The sequence below is a fragment of the Eublepharis macularius genome, chromosome 15 (genome assembly GCF_028583425.1).
Source record: "Eublepharis macularius isolate TG4126 chromosome 15, MPM_Emac_v1.0, whole genome shotgun sequence".
Taxonomy (NCBI): Eukaryota; Metazoa; Chordata; class Lepidosauria; order Squamata; family Eublepharidae; genus Eublepharis; species Eublepharis macularius.
In genome coordinates, this window is record NC_072804.1 from 16,714,852 (window position 1) to 16,741,842 (window position 26,991).

At 45.8% G+C, this 26,991-nt stretch overlaps 1 protein-coding gene across 2 annotated transcripts in view; it reads right to left on the reverse strand.

The window, feature by feature from the left end:
* SLIT2 (slit guidance ligand 2) overlaps positions 1-26,991 on the reverse strand; it is a 402,035-nt gene that overhangs the window by 75,375 nt on the left and 299,669 nt on the right. For both annotated transcript variants that reach the window (XM_054998712.1, XM_054998711.1), the window contains 3 exons: positions 22,875-23,025; positions 5,470-5,544; positions 3,656-3,799 (listed from right to left, as the gene is read on the reverse strand). In XM_054998712.1, the coding sequence (XP_054854687.1) occupies positions 3,656-3,799; positions 5,470-5,544; positions 22,875-23,025 (370 nt within the window). The remainder of the gene's footprint in view (positions 1-3,655; positions 3,800-5,469; positions 5,545-22,874; positions 23,026-26,991) is intronic.

Here is a 26,991-nt window from a genome sequence, read left to right on the forward strand (position 1 = left end):
CTATCAGCCTTGTATTTAATTTTTAGAAAGAAAAAGAAAACTGCTGCGAGCTCCATTCATTAAATCCTCCTCATCAAATATATTTGAGCAGGGGGTGGGGTGGGGAGAGAGAGAGAGTGAGAGAGATATTTATCTAAGGCTACTTTATTCTATCAGATGCAAGATCTTAATGATAGTATGATGGACCCCACTCTGAGGCCTCAAGTAGCATGTCTCTGTTAGTGATTTTAAAGTAGTAAAGTTCCTTTTGACCCACCCTAACAAGTGGTTATATTTTTGGCTTTTTAGCCCAGTCCAGAAACTTGATAGGGGGAAAGCAAGAGCCCTCCTCCTCTTCATATGAAATGGCACTAGAGGCTGATTAACTCTCAAAAGAAACAGCAACTTTATTGAACTGGCAGGGATGGAATATGGGCAGTCAGGGAATGAAATTGCTGAGGTAAAATTTTTTGGCAGAATAGATTACTTTAAAAGTAACAGGCAAACTAAGTTCCTTTAAGCTTCATTTCTTATTCTCAGATCTTGACAGTGAGAGGTGTTTTGGCTACAGTAACAATGTTTCTTCACAGAGTTCTCCTTTTAAACTTAGGTTTCCAGATGTTAGTTCAACACAGTTTTCCCTTTACAATATATCTCAGATCCTCCTTGGAGTCAAAAAAATCCTTTTTAGACACTGGGCAGGAATTATTGTTCTTCATAAGACATAATCCTGTTCACTTGGCTGAATGGGAATCTCCACTTACTATCCACTCACTCTGCCAAAAACACACTCTGAATTCTATCTTGGCTGTGTAAACAGGTTTCAATTTGTGCTGGTTTTTCTACTTGGACTTATCAACTGAAAGTCCTCAAGACAATGTTGCCACAGTTAGGGCCAACCTTTCTTTTTTCCTCACTTCAGAGGGGTACCAGTCTGACCCTCCTTGTCAGATTCTGCAATCTCAACTGAACTGAAAAATTCTTTCAGCATCAACTGTCATTCTGACTAGCCAATGGGGAGCAGTCTGTCAATCAATCTCTCCTTCCAGGCAGTTATTAACTCCTTCCTTTCCACTCTCTGAGTGCTGCAATGTGGAAGCCTTTCATTAAAGTGAATTCTGTCACAGATATTCACAGCTATTCTTTACCAGTGAATGTCCATTTATCTCCTGGGCAGTGCAAAGAGGCACACACCATCACCACCACTTCTGGGGCTGAGCACAGCTCATCCAGCCAGCCCAGCTTATTCTAGCCTTGTTCACAAGTTACAATGAATGGATTTATGATCCATGTACACTTGAGTTTTCCTTATGAGCTGTGCCAAGTATGTCTCACGTTACATTCAACATATGTACAACTGAACAAGTGATATAAATCTCACACTGAGCCACGTTCTGGTTTGCCATTTTTTCTGTAAAGTGAATGTACCCTATTTTGGGTCTTAGTAAGCACCTCTTTGTTGTCGTCGTTGTCATCATCATCATCATCAACAACACGTTTGGCAAGAGTCTGTAGAAAACATGGTCCTTTGGGTGGCTGTTGGATTGGCTATGAACAGCATGGTATTCTAGTTTTTGCTGCTTTTAAAACTGATTTTATGTCCAAAATATGTGCTTTTAAATTTGGAAGCTTTTATCCCGTCCCTGCCAACTCCTTTAATTATTAGATACTGAGTCTTTTGAGTGTACAAATGTAGTTTTGAAAGAAGCTGTCATGAAGTGTTCTGAAACCACAGGATAAAAAAATCAACTGAATAAATAAAGAAATGTCCTAAAAGTTGACATAATTTGATATTCAGTGATATTCCGATTAGAGATGTAAAAAATGGAAACCACCTCTCACTTCCAGGATTGTTAAAAGAAAATTTCCAGTGAAAAACTGAACATTCTAGGGAGCACTGAAAAACCTCAAAACATATTCTGTTCCAGAATTAGCATAATGCTCTTAAAGACAAGGTTTTACCCACTGAAAAAAGGATAGTATGAAGATTTTTATGTCAGACAATCTATAGCATTAGATCATGGTAATTCCTAAGCATAATATTTGGGTTCTCCCACATCAGTTTGGCATTCAGAACCAGTTGTGTCCTGCAATTTCAAAATTAACCAGCTCCATTGTTCCCTATGGAGGAACTGGGGGGGGGGGGCTGAAGGGGCTGTTTTTCAAGCAAATGACACCACCCTTGAAGCAGACTGAGGGCTTCTCCCTTCCAAGTTGAAAAAAGTTGGGTCAAAGGACCCAGTTCTAAGGGCCCCTGAAAAAGGAGTCCCCCGCTACTCTCCACTGTTTCCTATCGGGGAGGGAGAATCCAATGCTTTCTCCAGGGCAAAGAGCCTTAGCCAAACACACAAGAGTAACCACTGACCAAAAAGAATCAACAAAGCTGAACAGAACCAACAGTAAATCAGAGAATCTCAGCATAACCAACCTGGCAGCAGGAAGCAGAAGGCACATACTCCAAAACAATCTCGCCATGAAGCTCCAGCCAGCTGCAGCAGTTTTTTCCCCTTTTTGCAGTTTACCTGGGCAAAAGGAGGGAGGGAGGTAACTCTCACAGGCAAATGGCATCACATGTTAAGGGGGAGCTCACCTGTCTGTCTAATCATGACGATTCTCTTATAGATGACATGAGAGAATCATCATGATTGGACAGACAACTGAGCTCCCCCAATGGATGCCACTCGCCTGTGAGTTGCATCCTTCCCCCCTCCATTTTTTGCTCAGGAAACTCCCAGAAGCAAGCAAGAAAACTGTTCTGATCTTTAAAATTCCAGCCCTGGTTATTCCAAATATTTTCAGCAAAATCAGTATATTCAAGAATCCCAATAGCCTGAATATGCCAAAAAAATACAATTAAGATTTTTTGGGGATATATTTTTAAACTGGATATACCTGATCACACATCCCTAGGTGCTAGCCTTCATTGTGACTAGATAGAACTATTCTGTCCAAATGATTTGTTTACTACAAAATTTGTGTTCTTCCAACTTTAACATCTTCCCCCCTCCACCTCTCAGATATCAATACATGTGCTAAGGTAGCAGAGAGAGAAGTAGATGGAAACTCTTTCAAGTAACAGGTATATTCACATGCATTTTTACTTTTAAATGCATTTATATTTCTTAAATTTCATAATTATGCCAAATAGTATAATTTTGTGCTAAAATATAAATGATGTTAAATGAAATAAGTTCAGATTTAATTTTTCCTAGATCTTCTTTTCTCCTCAGTTCCTAGAAAAAGACCACTTTGCCCCATGGCTTCAAAATTTGCAGTAGTTTTACATCTCTGATTCAAGTGACTATTGTACAAAATTTGCATACAAGTTTGCCTCAGAGTTAAGGAATATTCAAGGGACAGTCAAAAATCCAGAGACACCTCTGCTATGCATCCCACTTCTACCCTCGTGAACAGAACTGGCTTCGTTCATTCATTATATGTTGTCAAATGCTTACACAAAATCTCTAAACTGGTAACTACAGAATTTAACTGTGAATAGACCACGTACATGATTAATGTATTTACACTGTGTATATGAGTCATGTCCATGTCCAATATATTGGTTATTTTTTTTCTAAAACCAAATTTACATGACAGCAAAGAAAAGAATCCCAAGCATAGCAAATAAGAAATATATATATATATAGAGAGAGAGAGAGAGAGAGACTAGACTCACAATGTTTTCAGACTTTCTAGTCCTTTGAACATTTTGTGACGAACGTTTTCCAAACGGTTGCTGGTAAGCAATAGTTCGTTTACACCAGAAGCGCCTTCAAATGCTCCTTCTTCAATATCCGTGATTTTGTTATTGCTCAGATTTCTGTTGCATATTCATGGTAAAGAGGGTTAAAATGAAAAATGTTTTGGAAATATTTGTAAAACATACAAAAGGTGTGCCTGGACTCTGTTCTAAGAATAACATTTCAAGACAGCATTAAGTTTAGTTTGGGATTCATTTGGAATTATTTTATTTAGTTACTTCTTTTATACCCTGCATCCTTCTCTTCAGGGCTTTTTTTCTGGGAAAAGAGATGGTGGAACTCAATGGGTTGCCCTCAGAGAAAACAGTCACATGGCTGGTGGCCCCGCCCCCTGATCTCCAGACAGAGGGGAGTTTAGATTGCCCTCCGCGCCACTCAGCCCCCTCAACTCCCCTCTGTCTGGAGATCAGGGGGTGGGGCCACCAGCCATGTGACCATTTTCAAGAGGTTCCGGAACTCCGTTCCACCGTGTTCCCGCTGAAAAAAAGCCCTGCTTCTCTTCCACTTAATCCTCACAACCACCTTGTTAGGTAGGTTAGGCTGCATGTGTGTGACTGGCTTAGCAAACGTCCATGGCAGAGTGGTCTCCCAGATCCCAGTCTGATATTCTAACCGAAGAGAGCAAACTTCTGTACAAATGACCAAAGGACGATCTGTTCCTGAATAGTGACAGCCTAGTAACGTTCATTAGCTCATTTCACAACAGCTTCCGTTGAATTCTGAGAGCCAAGCTACAAGTGACGCCTGACACAGGTTGAACACTTGTCAGCTTCCCTCAAGTTCTGATGGGAAATGTAGGCATCCTGGTTTTACAGCTTGGCTCTCCATTACAGCTGCAAGACCAGGATGCCTACATTTCCCATCAAAACTTGAGGGAAGCTGACAAGTGTCCAACCTGTGTCTGGCGTCACTTGTAGCTTGGCTCTGATAGTCTTCAAATGCTTAGCTATTGTAAACCCAATGGATCAGCATTTCTGAATGCATCATTCACCACGGTCATTGGGAAAATTTCACTTTGCCTCACTGGAAAGACACCATTGCTGCTTCTCTACCCCAGACAGATCTGAACAACACAACACCACATGAGCATCTAGATACCTTGAGCCAATACATTGTAATTATTTGGCACAGACTGGGAACTTTTACAAATATGAAGAACCATAACTCTTTAAAAGAAAGGAAATTTGTGTTCTTTTTCATCGTAGTTGTTCCTGCTTCAAGTTTTTCTCCTATGATTTTTAACATCAACTAGCTGAGTTTTCGAACTTTCTTTGGAATAAGAAACACAGTGATAATTCAGTAAACCATACCAAACCATTTTTTCCCAGTCATTTAAGGTTAGAGCATTTCCTGCCTTACATAAACACACTCTCTCTCTCTCTGTGTCTCTCACACACACACACACACTTTAAATTTGTTCCAGGAAGCAGAACCATATGTTTAGGGCTATAGCCACACCGGAGACTACAGCTGTCCAAAACAAACTGGAAGGGGCCAAAACTGTCCAGCAGAAAGATGTTGTTACTGAACATGCCACCCAGCTCCATCAACGGGAAAGTTGCCAGTCCTCATCTACCTCCGTGATGACATTTCCTGGGGGTGGGGAGACACAGTTGTGGAACTGAACTTGGGTCTCGTTTGCTGGGGTCTCCTGCTGAACATGTTTTCCAAAGACAAACCATGTTTTCAAAAGCGGGAAGTTGGGAGTAGAAGAAGATAATAAACTTACATTTTACGCAGCTGAGGAAGTTTCTTAAAGGTCCCCGTAGCCTCCAACACTGTGAATTCATTATTGTTGAGTCGCCTGTGGAGTGGAATACACACACACACACACACACACACACATATACTGGGGTTAATGGTAAATTGTCTGGTGACTGGGGGGAAAAGCTGGCAATTTCATATATTCTTGTGAAGCTGTGGAGCATGCACACCGATACACAGTGCCATCAAGAGAGTTTGCACAATGCCTAACTAAGAAGGGGAACCCTTGCTGGAGGACAGAAACTGATTGCAGATGGTTCACATATTGCTTCATCACATTAATAGTAGTAGTAGTAGTAGTAGTAGTAGTAGTAGTAGTAGTAGTAGTAGTAGTAGTAGTAGTAGTAGTAGTAGTAGTAGTAGTAGTAGTGTCTAAGCAAGCAAGCCTTTATTGGCATATATAAAATATAAAATTTTAAATACAGAAACTCCATACAAAATGAGATTAAAATTACAGATAGGAACAGGGCAACAGGGCAGCAAAACCAGTACAGAATATTACTTGTAATGGCATATAGCCATGGCACTGTAGAGAAACTTTGCTACTATTTCAGTTATTTCCCCATCTGGGATGTCAAGCAGAAACGGAACCTTAAAATCATCAGAAAACTCTGAAAGTTGGGCTAATATAGGATGTAGAAGATCCTGGAGTGGCGCCAGATAAAAAGGGCACTGGAGAAGAACATGGGAAACAGTTTCAACACAGTCCATCGAACAAGGACAATATCTGCTAGAATAAGAAATCCCATGATATCTGCCAGATAAAACGGCTGAAGGAAGAACATTAAATCTGGCCAGAGAAAAGGCTCTACGTAAATTGGGAGCCAGGAGTTGGTAAAGGTTGGGAAGCTTACATTACGGACAATCCCCAAGTTTAGGGGAGAAAATAGTAGTGTCTATAAGAACCTGAAGGTTCTAGGGACTATATAATAGTTAAAAAACAGAGGGTCCTGCCCTCTAATAGTCCCAGGGAAAATACCCTATTTATTCCCTTCATTTGCACCCCTCCTTTCTCCCTAATGGGGAACCAAATCAGTTTACATCATTCTCTTCTCCTGCATTTTAACCTCACAACAACTCTGTGAGGAAGGCTAGGCTGAGTATGAGTGTCTGGCCCAGCATCATCCAATGAACTTCCAGGGCAGAGTGAGTATTCTAAGCTGGGCTGCCCAGATCCTAGTCTGACACTCTAACCACTACACCACACTGGCTCTACACTTCACAAGGGAACTAGACTTAAGAAGAGATCCAAACCAATGGACCACCTTGGTCAGCATCCAGTTTCCCACAACAGCCAATGAAATACCCCGAAAGGCATGCAGGCAGAAGCACAGAGGCCAGCAACTGGACCTCAGGGGTATACTGCTCATTAAGAAGGTTCCTTTTACCAACTGAGGCTAATACTTGGCTGCTAGACCACGGAAGGACCTGTCTGCTCATCCCACAAGAGATACGTTTACTCAGGAGCCTTTGGTGAGGGACTTTGTTGAAAGCTTTTTGGAAGCCCACCTCTCCTGACGCGGTTGTTAATATTCTCACTTAACTCCAATGGGTTGATTAATTAGCACATTCCTTTGTTTTTTCATATGCTCAATAACACCGTCCTCGATAATGGTTTCTACTAACTTGCTCAGAGCAGATATTAGGCTAACTGGCCTGTAAATTCTTGCATCTTTTTTAGAAACTGGTGGTATTTTTTCTACTTTCCAGTCCTCTGGCAGGGAGATTAATTTCAGTGACTTTACATGTTATTGCTAGGAGATGAACAATTTCATATTTGAGTTCTTTAAGGACCCTCAAGTCGATATCATTTGGACCCAGTGACTTGTTAGCTTTCCCTCTGTCTACTTGCTCTAGAACTTTAACTCTGTTCTCCAAATACCATCCAAAACAGCCCCCAAAGGAAGGGAAGGATAGAACAGAGCCGCAAAGTCTCAAAGCCTTCAGGTATTGCTTAAAAAGCATTTGGTAGACAGAGGCTCCACTTATATTTTTCACATAGCTCAGGAACAAGATGAGAAACCAATACACTGAGAGGCCACTGTACACTCTGCCTGATTTGTATTATCTATTTGTGCACATTCTCTAACACCATACATGTTGACACTGCAGTGTGTGAAGTTTCCACATTCTCTTTTGTTCATGTAGTTATGCAGAGAGACTGTTGTTTAAGCACATTTTCCACTGCTTTATATCAACCAGCGTATATATACAAGGCCGAAGATGACTTCATCAGCTCTTTTCCCCTAACACAGTCATTCTATTTCAGGATATTTAGGGTGCACCTCAGCTGCATACATGTTGCAGTATAAAAGTTGAAATGTGTGTAATATATTAGCAGCTGTTTCTGTCTGTAACTCAAGCATGCAAAGGCCCATTAACTTCAATTAGTGTTTGAAGCACACAGGAGTGCACATTAGGAAGAGAAAATAAGTCTAGCAAATAGAAATGCAGAAAGAAAATAAATGCAGCTGTAATCCAGAGCTGCTTTTCTCATTTAACTATATACTGTTTTTTAGTTCCACAAACATATCAATACCTGATGGCTTTGACAGGCTGCTTCCATCAAAGTCCCGGGGTGTGCATCTACGTGCCTCCCCTGACCACTAATGCCCGAAGGGGGACTGCTAGGAAGCACACCTGCCCTCTGGGGGGACTTCATGGGCCAGGAGAGAAAGGGTTAATCCATTCGGAATGAGTGAGCAAAGGACCCTCGCCTTTGGCAAAACGATGTTTTTTTCGACCTTCATTGCTGTGTTTTATCCATCCTCTCTGACAATTTTCACGGGAGACTGAGAATATTTTCTGGATCCATGCACGTAAGGGGAAATCTTTGTCAAGGCTGACAAAATATAGGGAGCCAAGCTCACACACAAGGGGCAGTTTTGAACACCCAAATGGCTACGTCTTGTGATGTGGAGAAAACAGCCTTTTGGAGGAGAATCAGCAGTTATACCTGAACACATGCTAAAGAAGCATTTGCTAGCCATTCTGATTACTCACTTAGCTGCGACTGAACTGGTTATATTTCCATGGACTGGGACCTGCATACCTGTGGGACCACCTCTCCCATTATGTCTCCTGCCGGGCGTTGTGCTCTGCAGACAAACAACTCCTGGTTATATCCCAACACGAAGGACATCTGTCTGGCCTCAGCCAGGGCCAGGGCTTTTTCTGCCCTGGCCCTGGCCTGGTGGAACCCTCTGCCGTTGGAGATGCGGGCCCTGCAGGACCTGTTACAGTTCCGCAGAGCCTGTAAAATGGAGATGCTCCGCCGGGCCTTTGGCTGAGGACCAGCAGGTGTCCCCCCTCTTCCACTTAAGAAAACAGGGTTAACATACCTGTAACTTATGTTCATCGAGTTCTTCTGTGCTGACACACATGGGGACTGCGCAGGCGCAGGCCAGCCGCCGGAGAATTTTCTAGAGCTTCCATGGCTCCGAAGGGGCCGTTTGTCGCGCGCCTCAGCGACCGTTTTCCCGCCCAAACGGTCACGTGATCCTCCAGCGACCAACGGCCCCTTCCCTCAGTTCTCCCTTGCCGCCGCTTGACCAACACACCTCAGCCATAACACCTTAAAAACACCAATTTCCGTTACAGCCATCACATTATTGTGCATTGGAGTTCACAGCGGGGTAGGAGGGAGGGTTGTGTGTCAGCACAGAAGAACTCGATGAACATAAGTTACAGGTATGTTAACCCTGTTTTCATCTTCGTTCTTCTGTGCCTCCACACATGGGAGTGTACCAAGCTTCACACAATAAGGAAGGCGGGGGTGAAGTCCAACACAATTTTATTAAGCAAACAAGAACAACAATAAATAGATATGCCTATATACATCTATGTAAAGATACTGTGTAAGGACACATAAATACCCAATATTTACATATATACACACCCCCAGGTACATATATACACACTTTCACTCAAGGGTACCCAACAGGTACGCCAAGAAAGTCATACCAAAACTCCCTCAGGAAAAGAGGGAGTGTAAGACAGCCTTGGCCACAGATACATCCTGCTCCGCATTGACATCAACGGCGTAATGCCTGACAAAGGTGTCTGCAGAGGACCATGTGGCTGCTTTACAAATGTTAACCAGGGGCACCCCCCTGAGGAGTGCCGAAGAGGATGCTTGGGACCGCGTGGAGTGGGCTCTGACATGAAGCGGGCAAGCCACCCCTGCCAGGGAATAGGCCTTGCTAATGGCCGTCACAATCCACCTAGACAGGGTCTGTGAGGAAGCCCTGTTACCCTTGTCCTTGGCCCCAAAACATACAAACAGGTGAGGACAGGTGCGGAATCCCTTCGTCCTATCCAGGTAATAGGCTAGGGCCCTCTTCAAGTCTAGGGAATGAAGGGCCTTTTCCCCTTTAGAGGAAGGTTGAGGAAAGAACGCAGGTAGTGAGATATCCTGCGAGAGGTGGAAGGCGGACACCACCTTGGGCAGGAACCCGAGGCAGGGACGCAGGACCACCTTGTTGGGATGAAACACAAGAAAGGGAGGGTCAGACCGCAGTGCAGACAGCTCACTGACCCTTCTGGCCGATGTGACGGCCACCAAGAATGCTACCTTGTAGGATAGCATATCCAAGGGGCATGTAGCCATAGGTTCAAATGGAGACAACATGAGACGTGAGAGCACCAAAGACAGTGACCACTGAGGCACTGGCGCCGACACAGGCGGGTAAAGATTGTACATGCCCTTAAGGAACTGGCGGGATTGTGGGTGAGAAAACACCGTAGCACCCTCAACACGGGTGTGAGCAGCTGATATCGCTGCCAGGTGGACCTTGAGGGAGGACACCTTCAAACCCAGGCCACGCAAGTGGCACAAATACTCGAACACAACCCCCAAGGGACTGCTGTCAGGCACCACCCCTCTGGCAAGTGCCCAGAGCTCAAACCTGCGCCACTTGGCCGCATAAGCGCGCCTAGTGGATGGCCGACGAGCATTCAGGAGGACCCTCTGCATCTCGTCAGTAAAGCCTATCGGGGAGGAACGATCCGCCAAGCCGTTAGGTGCAGCTTCTTGGGATCGTGGTGGACTAGGCTCCCGTTTAGGAGAAGGTCTTGCCGAGGGGGCAGACTCACATACGTCCGTTGGGACATTCGCAGGAGCTTCGGGAACCAAACCTGCCGTGGCCAGAAGGGGGCCACTAGGATGCAGTCCGTCCCGTCCTCCTCTATCTTGCACAGGACCCTGGGAATCAAGGGGAACGGAGGAAACATGTAGTGCAAGCCCTGCGTCCACGTAAACTGGAAGGCATCCCCAATAGAGAGGGGGTCGCTCCCTGCCCTGGAACAGAACGTGTGGGCCTTGGTGGTTGCCACAGTGGCGAACACGTCTATCACTGGATGACCCCACATCTGGAAGATCGGCCCAACGCACTCTACGTTCAGTTCCCACTCGTGGTCCAGTAAAGGGACCCTGCTGAGGGCATCTGCCCGGGCATTGTCTGACCCAGCCACGTGTATAGCACGGAGCGACACGCCGTTCTTGATAGCCCACTGCCAAGGGAGTGTGGCTTCCCGGCACAGGGCCATGGACACTGTGCCCCCCTGCTGATTCACGTAGTACATGGCAGTCGTGTTGTCCGTCTGCACCAACACCTGATGATTTCTCAGCAGTGCTGTAAGAGACACAAGTGCGAAACGAATGGCCCTTAGTTCAAGCACATTGATATGGAGGGTCTTTTCCCTGTCAGACCAGACATCTTGCACAGACACATCACCACAGTAAGCCCCCCATCCCAACAGAGGCATCAGTGGTAACCGTGATGTCATGGTGTTGATACCCAAAAGGGGTCCCCTTAAACAAGTTGTCATCAGACAGCCACCAGTCCAAGGAGGAGAGGATGACCCTCGGGATAGAGAATTTGAGGGACGGAGGGTGCAGCAGAGCATCGTACCTCCGCACAAACCAGTTCTGGAGAGGGCGCATACGCAGCCTAGCGAAAGGCACCACAGAGGTGGCCGCTGCCATATGCCCTAGTAGGCACTGGATAGTGCGCACAGACTGGAATCGGTTCCTTTTAAACATGGACACCAGACCCCTTAGGGACCGAGCCCTCTCCAAGGGGAGCAGGGCCTTACCCTCCACAGAGTCTAACAGTGCGCCAATGTAGGACACCTTGCAGCTGGGCACCAGTTTGGATTTCTCCAAGTTCACCAGGAGCCCCAGGCGTTGGCAAGTGCTAAGTACCAAGCCAATGTCCTGCACCAGCCTAGACTCCGATTCAGCCACGACGAGCCAGTCATCGAGGTACGGAAAGATGGTACAGCCTTCTTCCCGCAGGAAGGAAACCACAGGGGCCACACATTTCGTGAACACTCGTGGGGCAGTGGACAGGCCAAAGGGGAGCACCTTATACCGGAAAACCCTTTGCCGGTAAACAAAACTCAGGTACTTCCTGTGCTCCTTCCGTATGCCCACGTGAAAGTATGCGTCCTTTAAGTCAAGAACCGCAAACCAATCCCCTTGCCTCAGTAAGGCGATCACAGCCGCCAACGTAACCATTTTGAATTTGGTCACCTTGAGGAAGGCATTAAGGCCCCTCAGATCTAAAATGGGACGTAAGCCCCCATCCTTCTTAGGGACCAGGAAGAACCTAGAGAAGAAACCCTTTACAGAGTACTCATAGGGCAATTCTTCCACAGCACCCTTGGCCAAGAGCGACACGATCTCCGCATCCAGCTCGGCCATAGTGTTATTGACAGTGTTATTGACAGCTGTCAGGGGTGAACTGCATCTAGGCAGCTCAACAAACTCCAGCCCGTACCCCAGTTCAACAATAGTTAAGACCCATGAGTCAGATGTTATTGACTCCCACTCAGAGAGGAGTGGACTAAGTCTGTCCGAAAAGTTCGGGGATACGGCTGGCGCGACCCGTCAGTACTGTCTCCCGGCGCCCTGCTGGTCTTTCTGCTGGGCCGGTTGCTGTGCCTGACGAGGCTTGAAGGGCCGACGCCTCCTCTGCTGTTGTGCAGGAGGGTAAGGCCGCTGCTGGTAGGCAGGATACTGATGGTAGCCCGGCCGCTGCTGTTGGTATCTGCCCTGGTAGTGGTAAGGGCCGGACCGGGGAGCGTACCGTGACCTGGAGGAGGGCTTGTCCGCTGGAGCCAGACCCAAGGACCGCGCCGTCTGCCTGTCCTCTTTTTTCTTTTTCAGGGTCTCGTCGGTCGATTTGGAGAACAGCGAGTCCCCTTCAAAGGGCATGCTCTCCACCCTGGAACGCACCTCCTGGGACAGGGCCGTAGACCGCAACCAGGAGTGGCGCCTGAGGACCACCGCCGAAGCCATCCCTCTAGCAGCAGTGTCAGCAGCGTGGCTCCCAGCGTTCATTTGCTGTTTAGACAGCCGGACAGCCTCTGTTTGCAGCAGGGACACCACAGCCTTCTGCTCAGGAGGGAGGTCCCGGGTATAGGATGCCAACTTCTCCCAGAGGTACAGCTGGTACCCTGCCATGATGGTCTGGTAGTTGGCAATCCTCAGACCCAGCGAAGCGACGACGTACTGGCGCCTGCCCATGGCATCAAGCTTCTTGCCCTCTTTATCGGCAGGCACCGAGGAGTGACCCGATCGTCGGGGGTTGAATTCCTCTGTGACCAAGGAGGAAGGTGGAGGGTGTTTCACCAACGCCGGCCAGGTGCCCTGCTTAATCTTGTAAAGCTGCTCGATGCGCTTGGATGTTGGAGGTTGATCACAGGGCACCTGCCACACCTTCTCCACAATCTCCTCAATACCCTCGAGCACGGGGAAGCCAACGTACGCCGGATTATCCCCATAGATACGTTTGAGGAGCTTGTCCTTGGTCTGGGGAACTGCCGAAGAGATGTCCATCTCGAGAGCCTTGGCCATCCTTGCCATCTGGTCGGCGTAGATGCGGAGGTCCTCGAATGGCGAGTCCGCAGATGGCACTAGCTCCTCAGCCGGCGATGGTTCGGACCAGGACTCCGACTGGTAGCCGCCAAAGCTCTCCCCATCCTCCTCATCGGAACCGAGCTGGGATTCCGGAACCTGGAGCGGAGGGGGAGCCCACGCCGACCTCGATGTCGAAGGCCTCGGTTCCGACACGGAGAAGCCCGCAGGTGCCCCCTCCCATTGGCAACGGTATGGCGAGGGGAGGTAGGAAGCCTGCCGATGCCGGGATGCAGTGGACCGGACTGATCGGGCACTGTCCCCGGAACCATGCCGCTCACGACCGACCAGAGGTGGAGACGGACGGACAGGCGACGGACGGCTCCGACGAGGAGACGGGCTCGGTTCCAGCCTCGGCGACCGAAGGGCGAGCGATGGTCGGCTCCGACGGTGCGGGCTCGGCTCCGGCCCCGACGAGAATTCTGCGGGCACCGTCTCGAAGGCCATCGGATCCGGCACCGGAACGGAGATGTCTTCTGGCTCCGGAGAGCCCAGATGAGGAGAAGGCGTGTGAGGAAGCACGATGACCTCCTCCTGAGGAGCGGGACGCGGCGACCGATGGTGCTTGGTCTTTTTCTTCTTCTTCGGTGGTTCCGAAGAAGACCTCGGAACCGACGCGCTCCTCGCCTTCGAAGGGGACCTCGGCTTCGACCTCTTAGACTTTATCGGAATCGATCCGGTCGTCGGTTCCGATCGGGGACTCGGTACCAGGATCCTCGGTTCCGAAGCTGGTCTCGGATCCGACCTGGTAGATGACGCGCTACGGGGCGGCCGCACCGGTCCCTGCGCTGGAGAGGCCGCTCTCGACGCCGAGGTACTCGGGGGACGCGGTTTCGACCCCGACCTCGCGGAGGCCACTGAGCCAGCTCTTGAATGCCGTTCGGCAGAGGGGCTAGGGCCGGCCTTAGGGGAGGGCAACGGAGCGCCTCCGGACATGACCTTCTGCCACAGGGAAGAGTTCAGTCGGGCCTTGCGCTCCTGCCGGGCCTTGCTGGTGAAGCCCTGGCAAATCTTACAGGCCGTCACATTATGGGTCTCCCCCAAACAGAACAGGCACAGTTCATGGCCATCGGTCTTGGCCATCTTCGTGTGGCATTGGAGGCAATGCTTGAAGAGAGCCTTTGAGGCCATCTTCAGGGGCACGCGAAAGGAAGGTCAAAAACAGTCCGAGTCAAATTACCGAGTCCACAACAAAGTCCAAAACGAGATCCGAAGAATAGTCGAGGTCACGAAGTCCGAAGTCAAAAGCCAAGCAATCAGTCAGAATAAAGCACGAAGCACAAAAAAGCACAGAGCAACGAAGCTCACGTTCTCTCCAAGCGGCGGCAAGAAGAGAACTGAGGGAAGGGGCCGTTGGTCGCTGGAGGATCACGTGACCGTTTGGGCGGGAAAACGGTCGCTGAGGCGCGCGACAAACGGCCCCTTCGGAGCCATGGAAGCTCTAGAAAATTCTCCGGCGGCTGGCCTGCGCCTGCGCAGTCCCCATGTGTGGAGGCACAGAAGAACGAAGATGAACATCACTTTTTTGGGACTGCCCTTGGCCATCCGCTGTGCCCATATGTATGTCTCTATATGGACTCCTGACTGTTTATTTAAGTAGCCTATGGATAAAGTGCCCGGACTATTTTAATGACTGTTTTAAGATTGTTACTGATTTTATAGTTTTATGATTCATTTATTGTATTTTATGGATGTTGTGAACCGCCCTGAGCCCATTCGTGGGGCTCAAATAAATCAAATAAATAAGTAAGTATTTTGCATAGAGCCAACTTGGTTAGAATTCCTCACTCTACATAAGCCTTGTCATAGTGCCTTGTGTGTACTTTAAACACATACATGCGAGTGCGCGCGCGCACGTACACACACACACACACAGACATGAATAGATTATACAAGTGTAGTTCATCTGCTTTTTAAACAGACTGAGGATAGATTAGCAATGACAGAAGTGGCATCTTTGGATTCCTGGACACTTGACAGGCAGAGATGCCAAACTCACAGGGAGTCTTCAGCAAGCTCTCCTCCAGACACCCTCCAAGTCTGGCGAAGATTGGGTTTCCTATGCCCGAGGTATACACCCCCAAAGTGGCTGCCCCCAGGAAAGTTCCATTGCCAATTTACTTGCACTGGCTCCACTGAAATACACTGCAGCACCAAAAAGTTGCCATAAAAATGTAATCTTTCAAAAATAGATTCCACAGTTTTTACTGTTAGTTGCATGGTGTCGAGCAGCGTGATATTGGGGCTTCTGTTGTTAGTAAGAACAGATTCTTCAGCTGTTGTTTGCTGCTTATCTCTCCTCTCAACCACACAATTAGTATCCTCTTCAAGATTTATGAGGGGAGTGAAGGTTAGAGGTTGGGAAAACAGAGGTCAGTGGGGCTGAACTCTGAAGAAATCATCCATTTTAGTCTGTTTACATGCCAGAGAGGAAGCTAAACAATCTACATCACGGCCTCTTTTAGACGATCCCATTATTGGAAAGCACAAACTCCCACTAGCTCCAAATGCAAAGAGACAGAAGGAAGCCTCAAATTGCCAGATTGGGCTCAAGGTGAAAACTCCTGTTCTTCAGTTAAAAACTAGTCAGCATCACCCTGATTTATTTGGCAGTGCCGCCTGACTCTCCAGCTGTGGGCTCTCGGCACTACTGCCAGGGGGAAGTGAAGACAGCCCAAGGGAGAGAAGAAATGCACTAAAGTTCCCTGGGAAAGTGTCCTTTCCTTGAAGGTGCAAAATCCAAACAAACTGCAACTTTATCAAAATACAAAGTTCAGCACAGACACTTATCTTAAAGCCAGATAAAAGCAGAAGTGATGCACTGGGGTGTCTACTGGAGTTACAGAATCTTCCTCTCCATTCCAAACTTCGCCAAACCTGGAGGGTGGCTGGAGGAGAGCCTGCTGAAGACTCCCTGTGAGTTTGGCATCTCTGACTGTCTATGCATCTGACAAATAGAACTGTGGTTCTCAAAAGCTTATGCTACAGTAAAGTTGGTTAGTCTTAAAGGTGCTACTGGACTCTTTGCCATTTTGCTACTACAGACTAACACGGCTAACTCCTATGGATCTATGACTGGCTAGGGGGCCGTTTTACAGCCCCAGAAGTGACAAACCATGAACCAAACAAACTGCTCTAAAGTTTGTCATGGTTCGTCAGAAATGCACTCCCACGAACCGCCGGTTTGTGAACCACGAACCGACCCGGTTCGCCATCAACTTTGGTTCGTATTTCAGTTCGTGCCCACCTCTGTTCAGGAGCCTGTAATGCCTCCAGGAGGCTACAGTTTTCAGTTTTGCCCAGCTCAATCTACTGAGACAGTTGTAAGTGAAAACGACTAGCCTGTACGCTACCATTCTTCCATTAGACGAAGGCTTCAAACTTGCCAGAGCAGAGTGGTAGGATACAGGATGCAGTTTCCATAATTCCTGGCGGCAACGCTGAGGCCTTCAGTACCACAACACCTTTATAATGTCATCTTTTCAATGAAAGGGTAAGTTTGGTATGGAGTCCATATCAAATTGAGATCACACTTGGGCTTTGCTCCAAGTTATGCTGGGGAGAATCCCATGGTTAGAAATACTTAGGGAGAAAAGAGTTCAAGGTGGGTGGGAGTTTCTTAAAAGAATAAGGAAGTGATGGGCCCATTGCAGGGAGAAGTGAGATTTTAAGAAGTGATAAACAGAGGGCAGAACTGTCATTGTAACTGGTTCAAGGCAGTCCAAATGTAAGCCAGATGGTGCATTAAGCATTTCTTCCATCTCGTCTGCATTGTAGCTAGCATCTAGATCAGAGCGTATTCGTGCTATTTTATCAGTGAAAAACTTAGCAAAGGCCTTGCAGTTGATTGTCTGTTCTTGGGACTGTAAAGGTTCAGATGTAGGGGTTAGGAGATGTCTGGATATCGTAACCAATTGGGATGGTTGTGAACTAGCTGATGCAATGGTTGCTGAGAAATAATGTCTTTGTCATTTTCATTTCTGTTTCATAACTCTACTGGCTTCTGTAGCATGCTCTATCCGCTTCCATGTGCATTTTTGGCAGCGTTTTTCTAGATGTCTTCAAACTCTCTTTAAGTCAGCCAGTTCCATGGTAAACCATGGGGCTGGCTTCTATCCCAAGGGCCGGAGGGATTGAAAAGAAGCAATGGTGTCAATAGCTTCAAGGAGCTTTGTGTTCCACACTCTTACAGCAGCTACCATGGAGCACGTGTCTGGAATTCTAAAATCCCCCAAGGCATTTTGGAATCTAGAAGGGTCCATGAGCTTTCATGGGCAAACCATTTTAACCGGACCCTTTATTTTGCGGGGTGTTGCAGTCATATCCACTTTTGCCTTCAGCAGATGATGGTCTGACCATGGTTCAGGCCAAATCTCCAACACTGAAATCAACCTTTCCCTCAAAGGCTCCATGCAAAATATTAAGTCCAAGGAGCGGCCTCTTTCATGTGTAGGGCCTATCACTATTTGAGAGAGGCCCAGGGTTGCAAGGGAAGCTATACATTCCTGAGCCGGGCCTGACTTGGGATACTTAGCATGGATGTTGAAGTCTGGGTGTCTCCAATACCATATCCACTAGCAGCTCTGCCAACTCAGAACGGGGGCTTATTGGGGAGCTGGGTGGTTTGTAAACAAACAGGATACCCCCAGTCTGTCTTTAATTCCCAGAGACTGGAACACGCAGCCAATACCAGCTATACCTTGTACTGGGGGTACAAGAAAAAACTGAATCAGTACAAACATTACAATGAAGCCCACTGATAAGAGTAGATCAGAAAATGGAAATTTTGGAAACAGAATTCAGAAGTAATAATCTTGGGTTTCACAGAATTCGAGAAACTTTCATTAATTTCAATTCAGAGAGTGTATTCCGAGGGTCAGTATGAAGGTTGCAAGGTGACATTTTGTTTGAAGGTGCAAGGTGACATTGACCCAGGAGGCCTCTTCCAACGAGATGATCCAAGGATTCTACGGCTTTTCAGAAACCAAGCAAATTACTAGAATCAGTTCAAGGCATGCAAATTGCAAGAAGGCACGAAGGAAAGAAATACAAATGGAGATGGAGGGGAGATCTATTTTGAAGTTTTATACATTCTGTTACTTACAAATATCGCTGATATATATATAACTATGTTATAGATTTCCCCCCCCCCCTTTCTCTTCTCTTCAATATCTTTCTTATTGCTATGTTTTTTTCATGATTGGATGAATTTTTTAATATACACAGCAGGGTAAGTCGTTAAACTTAGAATGTATAATTAATATTAAAATAGATTAATTGTTAAGTTAAATAGTTAAATGAGAAAGCTAATATACTAAACATTATGAGGCCAAATATAATGTTGAATATAAAATGTTTAAAGTTTCGTCTTGTGCTGGATCTTAAGAATACGTTGTTAGGTATTTTACCTAGTAGTATTATAGTATGAATGTGTGTCTACGGCAAAATTAACTTCTTTTTTGTATAACTGACTAATCTTAGCATTTCAGAAAAATTTGAAAGACTTCCTTTTTTGAATAGGTAGCAGAAAATTAAGAAAAACTAAGACTGGCTATTGCTGAAGTGGATCAAGTGGACAAATTGTGAAGTTAACATTTTAGAATGCTGAATATAAAATGCTGAGTATATGCAAGTAATGAGCTGGAGAGAAGAAATAGTCTGCAGTCATGCGTTATTCTTTTCTTTATTTTCATGTAACTAGGGGTGCGCGCTTCGGGTTTCTGATTCTGATAAAACACCCGAATCGGACTCGATCTGTAAAGATCCAGGATTCTGGAATTGGGGCCAGCATCGGAAATACTGAATCAAAGCTTTCCCGAAGCATTCGGTTGCTTCGGGAAACTTTGGAGCCAGTTTAAAGGGACCCTTTAAATGTCTCCACCCCCTAACCCCCAGCCCCAGCAGTGGGGAGGTGGAGGTAGCAGCAGCTCCAGCCTTCCCTGCCGCTCTGCGGGCCATGCAACACTGGATCCGGCCTTCTCAGCTGCCCTGTAGGCCTCTGTGGGCATGGAGGTGGCAGCGCGGCATTGGCGTCGGCATCTCCAGCCCTCCTTGTAGCCCTGCAGGGCTGCACTGTGGTGGAGAAGGCCTTTCTTGCCCCTCCAATGGCCACCACGGTCGCCATTGGAGGGGCAGGAAGGGCTGGAGGAGGTGGCTCTGGCCTTCCCTGCCACCTTGCAGATCGCTGCAGGCCCAGAGGAAGCGGCAGAGGAGGCGGCTCCAGAGTTCCCCACCTCCCTGCGAGCCGCGGCGGGCCCGGAGGCAGCAGTGGCAGCAGCTCTGGCCTTCCCTGCCTGGCCAGGTAAGTGGGGAGGAGACGAGGGGCTAAATGGGGAGGTGAGGGGGCTTGCCGCTTCTGGTTTTGGGTATTTCTGGATTTCCCCCCCACTTCAGGTAAACCCGAAGTGGGAAATCCGAATATTTTCGGGGTGCACACACCTACATGTAACTGATTTTTATTTTGTTTATATTATTCTATCCACTGTATATCACTCTTGTGGTTTATTATTATGTTAATTTGTGCATGGTTTATTCTTATTGTTACTGTAATACTGTCCACTCTCAATTTTTCGAGCCACCACCCCAGCCACATCAAGCAATCCATTGTGTACAGCCAAGCCCTGCATTATTGCCACATCTGCTCCAACCCCTCAAGAAACAGATAGTCATTTGAAGGATCTGCAACAGACATTTTAGCAATTACAGTATCTGCCTGACATAGTGAGGAAGATGATTGGGAAAGCCAGAATGACACCCAGGGACAGCCTGCCGCTACAAGACAAGCCCAAGGAAAACAACAACAGAACACAGTTGGTGGTCACCTACAGCTCACAACTCAAGCCAGTTCAACACATTATTAATGACCTACAACGTATGCTGGATTGTGACACGTTCCTCACACAGGCACTGGGGAGACGACCTTTTCTTGCTTACAGACAGCTTGCTAACCTGAAACATCTACTCATCTACAATGATAAACTACTTAACACTAACATGGACTCTGGTACCAAGGCCTGATATCAAGGCCTGGCAACAAACCAAGATGCCAACTTTGCTCTCATATCAATCCGAGCAACATCATCAGTGGACCCAACAACATCAGTCATACCATCTCGGGTTCATACGCCTCCTCATCCTCTAATGTGATTTATGCCATCAGCAATACCGCTCCACTCTCTACATTGGATAAACTGACCAGTCCCTTTGACAAAGAATTAATGGACACAAGTCTGACAACAGGAACCAAAACATTCAATTTTAACCTTCCAGGACATTCAACTGCTGACCTAAACGTAGCAGTTCTCCTGCAGAGGAATTTCAAAGGGAGATTAGAAAGAGAGACTGCTGAATTGCAACTGATAACGAAGCTCAAGACAATGCATCCACCTGGACTGAATCGAGACAAAGGCTTCCTGTCTTATTACCAATGCTAATTTCTCCACACCCACTACCCCTCTGCATACCCCACCCTATTCAATCATGCCTGCCATTGTCATTCACCGGCTATTATCATTCGGCTTCTGTAATCATTCCACTCTCCAAGATATAAGGACAGATGGATTCACATTCTAGCTGTATCTGAAGAAGTGAGCTGTGGCTCAGGAAAGCTCATCTTTTATCATTAATTTTGTTAGTCTTATAGGTGCTACTGGATTCTTTTCCACTGCTACAGATGGACTAACATGGCTACCCTATTTGATCTTTCTCCTTTTTTGAGAAAGTTACTACTTTGATGCATCATGGGAATGCTGTGGACATAATTTATTAAGTAAGGCTTTTGATAAAATTCTACATGATATTCTTATTGTCAAGGTGGTAAAAAGTGGTTTGGATTTGTAACTGGTTTACAGATTTGTAACTGGTTTACAGATCACACCCAAAGAGTATTCCTCATCTTCTTGGAGAGGAGTGACAAGTGGAACGTCTCGGGGATCTGTCCTGGGCCAGGTGTTGTGCAACAGCTTTATAAATGATTTGGATGAAGGAACAGAGGGGATGCTCATTAAATTGAAGATGATACTAAATCGGGAGGGGTTGCAAACACAGTAGAAGACATAAGCAAGATTCAAGGTGATCTTGAAAGACTGGAAAACTGGTCTGAAACTAACACAATGAATTTCAGCAGAGATAAATGTAAAGTTCTGCATTTAGGTAGGAAAAATCAAAGGTACAGTTATAGAATGGGGGAGACTTGTCTCGACAGTAGTACATGTGAAAAGGATTTAGAGGTCTTCGTATATCATACACTGAACATGAGTCAGCAGTGTGATGCTGTAGCTAAAAAGACAAATGCGATTTTAGGCTGGATCAACAGAAGTATAGTGTCCAGATAACACAAAGCGATGGTATTGCTTTATTCTGCTCTGGTTAGACCTCACTTGGAATACTGTGTTCAGTTTGGGGTACCACAATTTAAGAAGGATGTTGACAAGCTAGAATGTATCCAAAGGAGGGCAACAAAGATGGTGAAGGGTCTGGAGACCAAGTCTTATGAGGAAAAGCTAAAGGAGCTGGGAATGTTTAGCCTGGAGAGGAGGAAACTGAGAGGTGATACGATAGCCCTTCAAGTATTGAAGGGCTGACATGCAGAGCATTGGGAGGAGTTGTTTTTTGTTACTCCAGCAGGTTGGACCAGAAACAATGGATTAAAATTAAATAAAAGTAATTTTCAGCTAAATGTTAGGAATAACTTTTTGACAGAGTGGTTCCTCAGTGGAACAGGATTCTTTGGGAGGCGGTGGGCCTTCCTTCCTTGGAGGCATTTAAGAAGAGGCTAGATGGTCACCTGACAGCTATGATGATTCTTTGAACTGATATGAATGTACACAGATCAGGAGACAGTGGGCATGAAGCTGTGAGCAGGTGCTAGGCTCTCGTGGCCCTTTCTTAGATGCCAAGAGTAGTGCCGCTTTGGGATCAGGAAGGAGTTTTCCTCCAGGCCAGTTTAGTCAGGGATCCTGCAGGTTTTTTGCCTTCCTCTGTGAATTTCCTGCATTGTCCAAGGGGGTGGCCTAGATGATCTTTGGAGTCCCTTCTAGCTCTATGTTTCCATGATAGGTTTTGTTATCGGATGGGGCGTTTCCAATTTCAACATTCTGGACCTCCCAATTTTGAGACTCTACACCATCCACAGCACTTAGAAGCCAAGTTAGTTTGCTTTCCTCATTTGCCTAACCTAGTTTAGAAATAAAATGTGTTTCCTCATAGTCCCAGCAATCTATCACAGGGGGTGCCAATTTTTTTAAATATTGTATATGAACATTTAAAATAAATTTCTTTCCCTTTTATTAAATGGTAAATAAAAATTAAACTTAAAACATGCAATATACATGAGCTGCAGCCTGATAAGGTCTATAACTAGCATTCCAAAGAGTGATATAAGACCATATACAATGGTCATTGTGCTGACAGTTATTCCCGCTTAGGATGTGCCTGTGGGCAAGACTTACAGTTCTGCTGTATACTGTGGAATGTGATCAGGTATTTTGCTAAACTTCTGATTGGAGCAGTCAACAGTTGTCCCTTCACAGCGGCATTTCTCAGGGCAAGCCAGGTCTGCAAAACAATCTCCACTAAGCTTGGATCTGTAGTCTTCTGAGCCTGTGGAGCAAAAAGAAATACAGGTAATAAAGACCATTGAGAGAATAATGAAATTATTTTCTTATGTTAAGAACAGAAAAGGGACAGACCAGCAGTACAAACAGGTAATCTGGGGAAAGGTTTGGTAAATTTCATGATAACAAAGGAACATTGAGGTTTGAGACAGGGTTAAATTTCGGAGGGGTTGAAATTTGCTGGAAAAAAAAATCACATGGTGGGATAACATTAACTGTGTGAGCTTTTCACAGCTGTACTTTCTGCTGATTAAGATGTCAGCCAATCTATTCCATTTTGTGGTTAAACACACCGAGCACCATTAATTCTTGTTAAAAATATCTTTTCCCTATTTCAGGATTAAGTAGATCCTTGTATTCTGTTTCATTAACCTTCTCCTTTCCCCCTTCTATTTCACTGTCCACAACCCTCTCCATAATCTCAGTACCATAAAATTTAAAGCCATGTTTTCTTCAATTTTTTTTTTATTTTAGAAGTGTGCAATCCTGATTTAAGCCTCAGCAGCGTGCCATGCTGTAGAAAGCTGCGTGACGTTCCGTGGTGCTTGACAGAACCATGTTTTACTCATACCTCACAACCACATGGTTAGATCAAGCACAACAGAAAATCTCGCTAAGTTATCACAACTTCATCCACTTAGGCCAAGGAGAAGCAGCCAAAGGAGAGAGAGGAAAGAACAGGAGAGTGTGGCAGTAGGAAAACTGCTGAAGGATGGCTTGGAATTCTTCCTATAGAATGTCCATTGCCACTGGGACACCACTGAACTGGAGACAACACAAAAACGAAACGCAGGAAGAAAGATCTCTTCACCGTCCCTTGCAGAACAGAAGTAACATTCTAGACAGATCAGGAAGAAACATTTAGAAAGGACTTCAGGATAGGTGACACGGAGAAAACAATACAGTCAAGAACCGATGAATTCCTCCCGGACAGGAGGTGCGAAGAACTCTGAGACTGGAAGTGGAAGGTGCATTGGGATTAGGAAGGGTACTGGTGTTTAGTTCACACACTGAACTTTACTTACAGCCCAAATGGTGAACTCCTGAAACAGGAAAGATAGCCAAAGAAGGAAAGAAAGACAGAGTGATCCCAATGAAGATAAAAACACAAAGTTCATCCTTGCTAGCTCTCTGCTAGGGTGTGAGTAACATCCTGCCCCCCACAAGGCTATTCCCGAACTCCCAACTGAAATCAATGACATGGAGCTTTCCCTTCCATTTCTTTGATTATATGATACCCGGAGTATAATTTATTCCTGTTCCGCTGTGGGGATCCTATTTGGGTGGAAATGGTTTAAATAAATAAATAAAAGTAGCAGAGTAAAATAAAGGCATAACATGCATTGTGAAGCCATATAGTATGAGACTCTCATTTGCATTCTTAAATAGTTGCCCAAAATGTACCATAGTTTGAGGCCTCTGTTATTTGGTAAGCCACTTAGAAATATGATCAAAGAAACTCTGGGGAACTGTGCCGTTTATAATACAAAAATCCAACCAGATACTGGATTTGATTGTTCAAAGTTACTGTAATTCAGTGACCAAGGAAATGCGTATTATGGGATGATTCATAACAAGTCTTTAAAAGCAAAATTCAGGTCCAGTAGCACCTTAAAGACCAACTAGATTTCCAAGGTATGAGCTTTCGAGAGAGCTCTGACTCTCAAAAGCTCATACCCTGGGATTCTAGTTGGTCTTTAAGGTGCTACTGGACCTGAATCTTTCTCTTCTACTATAGATCAACATGGCTATCGACCTGAACCTAAGTCTGTGAAAAACCTTCTCCCAGATTTAATCAGCTTCTGGTTACTTACAGTTTCTTTGGGGGAAAAAACAGACTCTAAACATTTTAAAGGAATTTAAACAAATTCTGGCTCAATGATCTACAGTATTCAAGCAATATTCAGCATCAGAGGGGTTTTTTCGTATGATTGGAAGCACGTTCATTATTTAAATGTCTGCTTTCGGTATGCCATTGTGATGCATGGATGTACAAATATATTGAGAACTTACTTTTTTGAAGAGCAGAAACCGGCTCTAAGCAAGATCGCAAGAGCTTTGCATTACCTTTTCGTCTAATAAATATCTAGGTCCTCTCTTACTACAACAGTAACATTGTAGAATCTCCCAAAAAAGATGCTTTCTACTTTTGTCTTCCTACTACCGTATGCTGTATTCAACTAAACTGATACCGTAATCCTATGCGGAGTTACTCCTGTGTAAACCCTCTGAAATCTATTGGCTTAGACTGGAGTAACATCCTTGGCCGTTTCCACACTACTCACCTTCATCTGGAATGCTGCAGAACGTCACGAAAAAACCTGCGGAAGATAGCATCTTCTCGCACAAGTTTTGCACATCGCGCAGAACTTGCGTGAGAAGATGCTATCTTCCGCGGGGTTTTTTGCGACGTTCTGCAGCGTTCCAGATGAAGGTGAGTAGTGTGGAAACGGCCCTTCTCTCCTTCAAACCCACTAAACAGCTTGCCTTTTATCTGCTCCCTCATCTATATTTATTAATTTACTATATTTATATACTGCCTTTGACCACAATGGGGATCCAAAGCAGCTCACATCATTCTCCTTGCCGACATGCTATCCTCACAACAACCCTGAAAGGTAGGTTGGGCTGACAGTGTGTGAATGGATCAAAGTCACCTAGTAAGCTTCCACAGCAGAGTGGTGATTCGAACATCGGTCTCCCACATCCTACTCTGAAACTCAAAACTCTATCGTACACTGGCTTTTGGGTGTGGGGGGGGGGGAGTTGCTGCTGAATAATACCAAGCAGCAGGACCTGGGTGAGTCATACAGGCCATTTGGTATCAAGTCGCCCAGTAGTTGCTTCTGGGCCTGGCCCCAATAAGTCTTCCCTCAAAAGTCAAAACAGCCCTGGAAAGGACCTTGCCCCCTCTCCCTACCTTCTATAGACAGAAACCGAGCCTGGAATACTGGCTGACCTGGCATGGTTGCCTAGCAACAGCCACTGAGAGCATTTTCTTTAAACCCTCCAATGTTTTGGGTTTTTTTACTTTCAGATTTTTTTTTACTTTCAGATTTCAGATTTTTCTGCAAACTTGGGGCATTTCAAGGTGTGTAGGAAGATCTGTCTTGTCTGTTCATTACTCCAGTCTCCCACTATTGCCATGACTTCTGCAGGTGGCCTTGGGTAAGCCACTCCTCTCAGCCCCAACTCCCCAGATGTATTGTGTAGGCTAAAAATAGCACCGAATGTGGCACTAATCTGTGCAGAAGAGTGGTATATAAGCACACTGTTATTATCACCATCTCTGGATTTAAGAATCCTCAGATCAAGGCTACTAGGCTATTAGTCTATAAGATTATCTCTTTTATCTTCAGTTTACTATTTAGGTGAACCTGCAGGTTTATCAAGTAACTGCCAATTCAAAAGTTACATTCTTTCTGGTTTTTAGGTGATACATAAGAATAATACAGGGATCCCACATGTTGACAGATCTTTGAGATTCTTGAACTCTTAGATCCTTCATGTCGGCCAGCTGGTGAGATCCAAATGTTATTTGTTTCATATTATTCTTCACAGTGTGTACAACTTGGAAATAGGAATATAAGAGCCTGTAGGATGAGACCCAGTGGTCCATCCAGTCCGGCATCCTGGTTCAACAGAGGCCAACCATCTTCCCTGGAGGGCCAAACGAACAGGCAGTAGAGGTCACCGCCTTCACTTTCTGCTGTCCCCAGGGGTTTCCTGCCACTGTAGAGATGGAGGCTCCCTCCAGTCACCATGACTAGTAGCCACTGGCAGGCCTCTCAGCCACTAATCTATCTCACCCCCTTTTATAGCTTTCTGTGCTCATGGCCATCCTTATCTCTACTGGCAGTGAATTCCCCAACTGAATTACTTATTGAGTAACTGATAATGTGCAAATCACTTCTCAGACAAACTCTCTTATAACATAAGCAGTGCAATTCTA